The 11,667-nt window shown below is 38.5% G+C and overlaps 1 protein-coding gene across 4 annotated transcripts in view; it reads left to right on the forward strand.

The window, feature by feature from the left end:
• LOC119839268 (limbic system-associated membrane protein-like) overlaps positions 1-11,667 on the forward strand; it is a 97,778-nt gene that overhangs the window by 82,858 nt on the left and 3,253 nt on the right. For all 4 annotated transcript variants that reach the window (XM_038365497.1, XM_038365495.1, XM_038365498.1 and 1 more), the window contains 7 exons: positions 1,346-1,435; positions 2,265-2,392; positions 6,253-6,447; positions 7,945-8,086; positions 9,068-9,165; positions 10,651-10,772; positions 11,448-11,628. In XM_038365497.1, the coding sequence (XP_038221425.1) occupies positions 1,346-1,435; positions 2,265-2,392; positions 6,253-6,447; positions 7,945-8,086; positions 9,068-9,165; positions 10,651-10,772; positions 11,448-11,628 (956 nt within the window). The remainder of the gene's footprint in view (positions 1-1,345; positions 1,436-2,264; positions 2,393-6,252; positions 6,448-7,944; positions 8,087-9,067; positions 9,166-10,650; positions 10,773-11,447; positions 11,629-11,667) is intronic.

Genomic DNA, 11,667 nt, shown 5'->3' on the forward strand with positions numbered 1-11,667 from the left:
TCCTCAAAGTAAATTATATCAAAAATTCAAGTTTTAATCTCAAATTCGCATTTACCCTACCCATTTTCTTGGACTACACACATCCTTGCAAAACTTTCGCATTTATAATATTAGTAGGATATAAAAAAAATGTACCAAAAGTATAGATGTCATATAAAAAATGAATAAAAAATATTTAAAAGCATTGGTCGCTCAGTGGTGAAGACTTCGGACTTAAAATCGATAAGTGGGTTCGAGGCCGGGCGAGCGTGCAGGAAATAAATTGTTTTTTCAATTCATCTGCGCATGTGGATAACATCACCACTGCTTAAAACGGTGAAGGAAAACATCGTGAAGAAACCGGCATGTCCGAGAATCAAAAGTTCGACGACATGTGACATCTGCCAACCCGCACTTGGCCAGCGTGGTGGATTATGGCCTGAACCCTCATAGGAGGCCTGTGTCCCAGCAGTTGGAACATATATGGGGTGATGATAAAACACGAAGGATATTTAATTATTGCAAACAGAAGTCTAGTCTAGGTATAAAAATGCGAAACACTTATTGCCATGTTTAAAAGCAATTCCTAACCGGATGTCCGATAACGGACCGACCGCCTTCCGTTGCTGTGTTGTGTATAACTTCGCTCTATTTTGACTATTTAGTTATAAATTAACTTGTTTCGCTGCTTTGACACTGGGCTTTATATATCTAGCTGCGCCCCGCGGTTTCACCCGCGTAAGTCTGTGTCCCGTAGGAATATCGGGATAAAAAGTTGCCTATGTGTTATTCCAGTTGTCCAGCTGTCTACGTACCCAATTTTATTGCAATCTGTTCAGTAGCTTTTGCGTGAAAAAGCAACAAACACACACACATCCTTACAAACTTGATGAAGTTTGGTACAGAGATAGATTACACTGTCTTAGCACATGGGCTATTACCACAGATAATATAATACTACAGCTATTACTTCTCTGGGTACCACGTGAGCAACGCCGCAGGTACCAACTCTTGTATAATTAGATGAAATTCAGTATCCATTGGTGTTTAGTTGCCTGGAAGAAATGGCTCTGTAGCCATAAGGTCGCCTATTATGCAATATGTATTTTTATTTTGTACTTTATATTATTTCTCTCGGGTTCAATACAGCATCATTCATTCACTCATTCATTCATTCATTCATTCATTCACTCAATCATTCACTCGTTCACTCTTTCATTCACTCACTCATTCATTCATTCACTCATTCATTCATTCATTCACTCATTTACTCATTAATTCATTCATTTATTCATTCCTTCATTAATTTATTCATTCCTTCATCCATTTATGCCTTTATCCATTCATTCGTTATTTCCTTTTTCAGATGACGGTCCAAGGTTCGTCTCCCGAGGTCACTCGTTCAGGACAGTAGTGGGAGACACGCTGCTGCTGCCGTGCCAGGTGCAGAACTTGGGTAAGTTTAAGTAACATAAGTTCGTTAAGTTATACTTACGCGATGTTTGTCTGTTAGGTTTGTCTTTTGTTAGAAACGGCTCAACTCTTATTATTCTTACTTAGTCAATTAAAACAATCTGTGCTGATGTAAAGCTGAAGAGTTTGTTTGTTTGAACGTACTGATCAGGAACTACTGGTCCGATTTGAAAATTTCAGTGTTTGATAGCTCATTTATTGAGGAAGGCTTATAGGCTATATTTGTACCACGGGCGAAGCCAGGGCAAACCGCTAGTTATGAATAAAATTTGTTTGTCTGTTTGTTATGTCAATATAACCGCCTTTTCTAAAACATATAAATGCATTTAAATTATTTATATTATTCAAAATGCACGGAAATATTTGAATTTTATATAAACTTACACGTTACATTACAATTTTCGTTTGTTAGTCTGTTCGTTCCAAATATCTAGAACGGCTTGACGGACATTTTTGATTCACCACCGGTTCAGAAAATTGTTTCTATAGAGAAGAACCGTTAGAACTAACATTTAAGTTAGAAATTGACTTAATTCAAACTAGATAAGCTGCGATGTAGGCTGAAACTTGCTTGGGTTGTAACATATGCGCCCCGCGGTTTCACCCGCGTAAGTCCGTATCCCGTAGGAATATCGGGATAAAAAGTTGCCTATATGTTGTTCCAGTTATCCAGCTGTCTACGTACCAAATTTCATTGCAATCGGTTCAGTAGTTTTCACGTGAATGATCAACAAACACACACACATCCATACAAACTTTCGCGTTTATAATATTAGTAGGATGTTTACTCATATCATAGTCATGTTTTGCAGGTTCTCTCGTGTTGCTATGGCGACGGGGTCCAGCTGTTCTCACTGCAGCCAGCCTCATGGTAACCAGGGACGAACGCTTCCGATTGGTGGATGGATATAACCTGCAAATCACAGACGTTGGACCACAGGTATTATATCTATATATACATATATCACTCAAAGGTGACTGGCTGACTGACTGTCTGTCTGACTGACTGACTGACTGACTGACTGGCTGACTGACTGACTGGCTGACTGACTGACTGACTGGCTGAATGATTGACTGACTGACTGACTGGCTGGCTGGCTGGCTGACTGACTGACTGACTGACTGACTGACTGACTGACTGACTGACTGACTGACTGACTGACTGACTGACTGACTGACATAGTGATCTATCAACGCACAGCCCAAACCACTGGACGGTTCGGGTTGAAATTTGGCATGCAGATAGATGTTATGACGTAGGCATCCGCTAAGAAAGGATTTTGATTAATTCTACCCCCAAGAGGATAAAATAGGGGAAGGAAGTCTGTACCATTAAAATTTATTAAGACTGCGCGGGCGCAGCTGCGGGCAACAACAAATATCGCATAAATGTCAAATTTTTGACAGTTATTTAAGTAATGTAATTTTATATATATGTCGGATATAAATTTTGCTTTATAATTCTGTTGAATGAATGATTGTAATTTAAGATACAGATGAATATTTACACGTGCATTATTGCATATTTCGATGTATGTGTGTTTGTTTCTCCATCACACAAAAAACAGCTCGATCTGGATAAAATCTCGCACAAAGATTGATTATAATGTACAATAGCATAAGCTATTTAATACCCGGCGGTACCATGCGAACAAGTCGCAAGCTTCAGCTAGTTTTCTTCAAATCGCTTGTAGCAGCATCATTATTCTCAAATCCCATATATCGCATAAAACCCCATCCAATTTTCCCTACCACACATTCAACGTAAACGCGTGTGTTGCCGCACACGAAATTGTGGCGGAATTATTATGATAATTGCCATATAAAACAACATTATGGGGCGACTCGTTATTTTTTATTGTGGCAACACGATTCGCGATGTCATTTTTTAACGTTGGCAATAATGCTTAATTTCGCCCCTTTTAGGGCGCCATGAGGTATGTCATTAAATATTTTATGTATGTAAATAAGTTTATTGCATGAAATTATTACATACTAGCTGCACACGCGGCTGTACTCGCAAACAAAACCATGGGCAACGTCTATCTTACTATTTATATATACTTTATAAATTAATCAAATTTAGTTTGGCCATGTCTAAAAACTGCTCTGTAGCTATAATGTTAGGTTTTATTGTGGGAGTCGAGCACGCTTCGGCACGAATTGGGCCAGCTCGCACCGGGGAAGTACCACCCCCCATAGATAACTGACGCGAAACAATATCTTGCTATTGTGTTTCGTATGGTGAGTGGGGGAGCTGGAGGCCTATTTCCTTCTCCTAGCCCTTCCCAGATCATTCCTTCATTCCAGTCATCAATCCTTTCCTTATCCCTTATCCCTTAAAAGCGGGCAGCGCATTCTCAGAACTCTGAGCCTCTGCGAATGTTCTCGGGCGGTGGTGATCGCTTACAATCAGGCGAACCACCAGCTCAGTTTCAGTTTTCAGCCAGACAAAAAAAAACAGCTAACACTCTAAACGGCTGTATTGTTTAATTCACTTAACGGACTTAAAATACTTAGAAGAAACTATTAATTAATTTGTTTATTTATTTAGACCGAATAGCAGTTGTACTTCGATACAAGAAACATAAATAATACGAAAAATATGTCATAAGGAAAAAAATCAATAAAAACTGAGCATTTTTTTATTTTTTTTTTTATTTTATGCACTATACCAATCATTACTTTGATTTATTATTTAAGTGAAATAAAAAAACTTCCAAGCTATATATATGAAAACCAGCGGCACCCACGGTTTCACCCGCGTAAGTCCGTATCCCGTAGGAATATCGGGATAAAAAGTTGCCTATATGTTTTTCCAGTTGTCCAGCTGTCTAAATACTAAATTTCATTGCAATCGGTTAAGTAGTTTTTGCGTGAAAGAGCAACAAACACACACATCCATACAAACTTTCGCATTTATAATATTAGTAGGATCATGACATTCATAGACCCTTAATAATATTAGATAAAGTTGCTTGCAAGTTATCGCTTAATGAAATCTACTTAAATTGAAATTCAATCGGTCCGTCCGTCCCATTACACTCAGTTATTACTTATAATTCAGAATCAAATAGATTCTCTCATTTGTACAAATAATTTTAAAATTGCAACTGGAAAACTGTGGGTGATTTATCGCCTTTTCAATTTAGCGCACTTTTAGTACCTTAATTTTTGAGAAATTTTGAAAGAATAGAAAAAATTTGATCACGAGGCAGGATCCGAACCTGCGTATCTTGCCTAACCGTAGCAACGCCTAGCCTCTCGGCCACCCGTGATCCTGCCACAGTAATCGAATTTCTTCTACGCCATCTATTGAGATGATTAAGAATCATCACAACCAATACGAAACATTATTTCAATGATTACAATATTGTATCGATGGAACGCGGCCTTTGTTAAATTTAATTTTAAGTTTTATAGCATTGAAATGCTTTATAAATGAGAAATTTTGAAAGAATAGAAAAAAAATTCTATTCTTTCAAAATTTCTCATTTATAAAGCATTTCAATGCTATAAAACTAAAAATTAAGCTTAATTTTTGTTTGTTTGTAACCAACTATTTAATATATATGTGGACCTAATCGAGACGAAGAGATTTATTTCAAATATTGTATACTTAATGCTAGGAACACAATATTCTAAAAGTCATTTGCGATTTATATTTTTAAATTCGATTGGATTGGAATAATATACTAAATGAAAAATGTGTGTTTGTTTGTCCTTCTGTCACGTCGATACAGAATTAAAATATAAATCTGACATTTTATAAGAGCAACTACAGAGTTTCTTGTCGTCTCTTTTCTGTACTGCTTCCCGAACCGGTGGTAAATGTTAAAACTGTGTTATGACGATTCAAAAGTGCTTCTATAAGAAGTCTAATTGAATAAATAAATGTTTGACTTTTAACCATGATACATAATCATATAGGATTTAGCCTTCCTCAATAAATGGGCTATCTAACACTGAAAGAATTTTTCAAATCGGATTTCAGTCGTTCCTGAGATTAGCGCGTTCGAACAAACAAACTCTTCAAGTTTATAATATTAGTATAGACTAGCTGCGCCCCGCGGTTTCACCCGCGTTTGTCCCTATCCCGTAGGAATATCGGAATAAAAAGTTGCCTATATGTTATTCCAGTTGTTCAGCTGTCTACGTACCAAATTACATTGCAATCGGTTCAGTAATTTTTGCGTGAAAGAGCAACAAACACACACACATCCTTACAAACTTTCGCATTTATAATATTAGTAAGAAGTAGGAAGCAGAATAGTAGGGTAACATCTATAATTATTTCTACCCTCTAATGGTGTTGGCAGAATATCAGCGTCAGGGTCCCATTGACTCTGACATTTATGCTGAGCCAAGACCCTTTTTAAGAACACACTGCACATTTGTCTCCGTCCTTTTCGTTCCTCTCTATGTTAACTTTTCTTTGTGTAATCGTCTTATTTTGTAATTGTCATGTATTTAATGTGTTCTTTTAATAAACTTTTCATCTATCTATCTATCTATCTATCTATCTATCTATCTATCTATCTATCTATCTATCTATCTATCTATCTATCTATCTATCTATCTATCTGTCTGTCTGTCTGTCTGTCTGTCTGTCTGTCTATCTATCTATCTATCTATCTATCTATCTGTCTGTCTGTCTGTCTGTCTGTCTGTCTATCTATCTATCTATGTATCTATCTATCTATCTATCTATCTATCTATCTATCTATCTATCTATCTATCTATCTATCTATCTATCTATCTATCTATCTATCTATCTATCTATCTATAACTACGTTACAGGACGCTGGCGACTATGTATGCCAGATATCGGACCGCGTGGCGCGCGACCAAGTGCACACCGTGGAAGTGCTGGTGCCGCCGAGCGTCCGCCCCTCGCCGGAGTCGAGGCACGCGGCGGCGCGCCGCGGCGGCGCCGCCGTGCTGGAGTGCAGGGCCTCCGGGAACCCGGTGCCCACTGTCACGTGGCATAAGTTGGTTAGTGTGGGAGAAATTTGTAGGGTGTGGTAGAAATTGGTAGGATGTGGTAGAAATTGGTAGAATGTGGTAGAAATTGGTAGGATGTGGTAGAAATTGGTAGAATGTGGTAGAAATTAGTAGGATGTGGTAGAAATTGGTAGAATGTGGTAGAAATTAGTAGGATGTGGTAGAAATTAGTAGGATGTGGTAGAAATTAGTAGGATGTGGTAGAATGTGGTAGAAATTAGTAGAATGTGGTAGAAATTAGTAGGATGTGGTAGAAGCTGGTGTATAGGAAATTAGAGTGCTTGAAAAGTTAGTAGTGCATAGTACGAATTGGTCAATGCTATTTAATGGTATGTTTGGTAAAAAAAGTAAATAGTTATAAAAGCTTGTATTTTTAGTTTCAATTTTGTAAAATATGCTACGAATGCCACTGTGTGTGTGCCACTAATAAGAAATTTGGTTTGTAAAATAATTTAGAAAAGTGAGAGAAGATAGTTTACGTAGTAGAAATTCGTAGATGGTAGAAAAGCTGGTGTTTTTGGTAGAAATTTGTAAATCGTACAAAAGCTAATATATATGTATAGTAGAAATCCATAGATGGTTTATTAGGCATGTGGTAGTGGCACGTTTCGGCACGAATTGGGCCAGCTCGTACCGGTGAAGTACCACACCCCCACAGAATTCCGGTGTGAAATAATAGGACGCTATTGTGTTTCGTTCGGCGAGCGGGGAAGCCGGAGGCCCATATCCCTTTACTTACCCTTCCCTACTTTCCCTTATTCCTCTCAACAATCCTTTCTTATTTCCTTCCCAATTCAAAATCGGCAATCCATTTGTCTTTACAAAAACGTTTGCGTAAGGTCTGCAATGGACCTTACACCTCTCCAAATGTCCATGGGCGGTGGTAGCGCTTACCATCAGGCGACCCACCAGCTCCATTACTGACTATGACATAAAAAAACAGCTTCTTCATCTAGAAATTAAAAACTTTTTAACGGATTTACACGCGATTTATTCATTATATTATTAACCCGACGTTTCGAACACTTTACAGCGAGCGTGGTCACGGGGAGACACGGTCTCTCGGTTCTATATGTATAATACTCGCGTAAAATCAAGCTTCTTCATCAACAAAAAAAATGATTGCCTGTAAAGTCGGTTTTACGGGCGAAGATTTTACGTGACAACGTCTTTTTCTCGGTAGAATATTTATTGATATGAATATTATTAAATTGCACAATAGGAACAAGGAATTGAATGAAAATAAGAATTGCACAAATTTTAACTATAGAAAATATGTTTTGTTTAGTAAAAAGACAGAGACAGAGACACAAGCACGCGCCGATTCAATGCGCCTAATTCTCTAGTGCTGCGCGCGCGGCGGACCGATCATAGTTCGGTGACTCATCGTAACGTTACCGGGCGTTACACTTTTTCATGAGTGACTCCGAGCCGCAACCTAATTTAAGACGTTGTCACGTCAAAATTGAATGTCCTAAATAATTACAGAACGAGACCAGCACACGTCTCGGGGAGGGGCCCCAGCTGCAGCTGTCTCGCTTGGAGAGGCAGCACAGCGGCAAGTACGCGTGCACAGTGGACAACGGCGTGGGGCCTCCCATCGTTACTGAGTTCCAATTGCAAGTCCTATGTGAGTATCGTATTAAAAAAGGCTTTAGAATGAGTTTCGACTTATTTTTATGAAATACTAGCTGCGTCCGCGGTTTCACCCGCGTAAGTCCGTATCCCGTAGGAATATCGGGATAAAAGTTGCCTATATGTTATTCCAGTTGTCCAGCTGTCTGCGCACATATTTCATTGCAATCGGTTCAGTAGTTTGTGCGTGAAAGAGCAAAAAACACACACATCCTTACAAACTTTCGCATTTATAATATTAGTAGGATAGGATTTTCTCTTATTTTATTTATGCGGATTTTTTCTAGAATAAATGTTAATTAGTGGCCCTTAATTTTGATAGATTGGAAAATATTATGTGAAACTTTTAAATTCTTTTTATTTATACTCTAGCTTTTGTTAGCGGCTTCGCACGTGTTATTTCGGAGTAGTTTAATAGAAGTTATTATTCATGTAAACATTCCTCTTCAATCACTCTATCTTTTAAAAATACCCATCAAAATCCGTAGCGTAATTTTAAAGATTTAAGCGTACATAGGGACATAGGGACAGAGAAAGCGACTTTGTTTTATACTATGTAGTGATAATGACTAAAAATCGGCCTTCGCCCCCTTGGCCCCCTTTTTTCTGGACCTCTTACCACCCCCTAGTACACTGCCGCCCGCACCTACAAGGTGGCGCTTTTATAAAGACTGCATTAGACTTACAATAAACCTCAAAAATTGTGCCTGCGCGTGCGATAGGCAGTTTTGCTATCGCTTCTAATGTGTCATACAATAGACTTTGAACGTTACTACCAGGGGATAAGGTTTTAATTACAATGAACGTTTTATATATCTATAACGTTTTCTTACTTATTCAGTTTCTCTAGTAAAATAAAAAAACTATAACAAAGTAAATTGAACATATGACGGCCTTATGGCTCAAATCCTTCTCTACCAGACAACCATTGTGTAAATAAATAAATACTAGAATCAGCTATCAATATTTATTTCAGTTCCGCCAGAGATAACAGTGGAGAGGTCGTGGGTTCACACGGGCGAAGGCTTTCGCGCTGAACTACTGTGCACAGTGCTGGCTGACCCGCCGGCTGAGGTGTGTCCGCTTACTCTAACTCAACTCACACACAAACTCAAACTCAACACACACACAACTCACACACAAACTCAAACTCAACACACACACAACTCACACACAAACTCAAACTCAACACACACACAACTCACACACAAACTCAAACTCAACACACACAACTCACACTCAAACTCAAACTCAACACACACACAACTCACACATAAACTCAAACTCAACACACACAACTCACACACAAACTCAAACTCAACACACACACAACTCACACACAAACTCAAACTCAACACACACACAGCTCATATTCAACATCACACTAACTCAAAACCAAAAGCTAACATAATTTAAAAGGTTAAAGTTAAATTTTAAGAAATCCGAGATTTCATCAAAAAATTATGTATTATTATTATCTTATCTTTAATTTATATGTATTTACGATTACTAACTTGCCCTTTCTCTCCTTTTATTGTTTCTATGTTTGTCTTTACTTACATCGTTCATGTATATTGAACTATTGAATAATAAATTAATAATAATAAATATTTTTCGATAGATTGTAAACTAACAGTAGATCTGTTAGTTTACAATCTATCGAAAATTGTAAACTGTATCAAACTCAAATAGTTTGATACAGTTTAAATAAATAATGCATCGCTTTAATTTTCGGTCTGTCTGTAACAATGTCAACATGTTAACGAAACAAAATCCATAATCTGTACCATGCTTGTAGTCTAGGGTTTTTGGGGGCCGAAGGGGTCGCGGGCGTATCCAATAGTACCGTGGCCCCTTCACTTGTGCGGCTCGACACAGTGGGGTTTTAGTAGGTGGGTCCCACATAACCCACGGCCTTTTCCTCAGGGGCCGGGTGTATCTGCAAGATTTCCCCACTATAAAAATCAGCAATCCGTATCCCGTAGCAATATCGGGATAAAAAGTTGTCTATATATTATTCCAGTTGTCTAGCTGTCTACGTACCAAATTTCATTGCAATCGGTTCGGTAGTATTGCGTGAAAGAGGCACAAACACACACATCCTTACAAACTTTCGCATTTATAATATTAGTAGGAAGTAGGATGAATAACGAATAATGAGTTATCAGAGTTATCAATCTAATAGATAAATTTAATAGATAAATTTTAATGTGGGCAATAAAATTACACATCTTGCCTTTTTTTTGTGCTTGGTATAAACGAAAATATGTATAAATATGATTATTAATTAATTATTTATGTAAAAATTGACAATTGTACACCACATAGCAGATCACAGCAGAACTTTATATAATGTTATACCTAATTGCTACGGTTAGGCAAGATACGCAGGTTCGAATCCTGCCTCGTGATCAAATTTTTTCTATTCTTTCAAAAATTTCTCAATGTCTCTTCCTAATGACCTGTGAATCACAATAAATCATTTTGAATTTGAATTTGAATCAGAGGGTGTTTGTACACACGGGTGGTAAATACGTAAAGGGAATCAATGAATTTCAGGTGCTGTGGTATCAAAACTCTTTTCCGCTGACCGCAACGGACAGGGTCACGATGTCGGTGCGAGGGTACAATCACACATTGCTGATCGCGAATGTGCAGCCGGAGGATTTCGGTAATTACACGTAAGTATTGATATGGGACTCGGCTAAAGATTGAATAAGTCCGTCTTTAGGATGTTTGGTTACTTAATGTGTATTTTATATAGAAAAGTTGAAACTACCCTCAATTTTTTGTTATTTTTTGTTTGTTTTGTTAGTCGTACTTATAATGCTAAGCGAAATAGCGTGACTGTAATTAATTGTATTTCTCTGTTAGTAATTAAAATGTAATCTTTTGAGAATTATGTGACTTTGTGTGTGGTACAAGTAATTATAAATTGTTTTATGACGATTCAAGTGTGCTGTAGGAAGTCTAATTGAATATATATACATTTGTAAGTTTGGATTTTATATTGTGTTTGAGTTTAAATTTGAGTCTAAGTATGAGTTGGAGGCTATGCCTGAAGTTGAGTTTGAGTTCGAATTCGAATTCGAGGTTAAGTTTGAGTTTGAGGTTGATGATTTCGAGCTCGAATTACAGTTTGAGTTTGAGTTCGAAGTCAAAGTTAGGATTGAGTTTGAGTTTGAGATAGAGTTTGGTTCTTATTCGAGTTTGAGTTTGAGCTCGATTTCCAATTTGAGTTTGAGTTCGACTTTGAATTAAATTTGTGTTTGTGTTGAAGTTCGACTGTAAGCCGAATTGAAGTTTGATATGAGTTAGAGTTTGAGTTGTTGTAACCGGTCGACCGCCGGCGGCAGGTGCGTGGCGGACAACAGCCTGGGCCGCGCGCGGCAGCACGTGGAGGTGTCGGGGCGGCCCGGGCCGGCGCGCTTCACGTCGCCGCCGCTGGCGCGCGCCGCGCACGCCTACGCGCTCGCCTTCGCCGTCGACAGCTACCCGCCGCTCGACGAGCTGCGCCTGCTCTACCGCCAGCTCGCCGTGAGTCCTCGCACCCGCACCCGCCCGCGCCCCGCACCG

This window comes from Zerene cesonia, unplaced genomic scaffold (genome assembly GCF_012273895.1).
Source record: "Zerene cesonia ecotype Mississippi unplaced genomic scaffold, Zerene_cesonia_1.1 Zces_u010, whole genome shotgun sequence".
NCBI lineage: Eukaryota > Metazoa > Arthropoda > Insecta > Lepidoptera > Pieridae > Zerene > Zerene cesonia.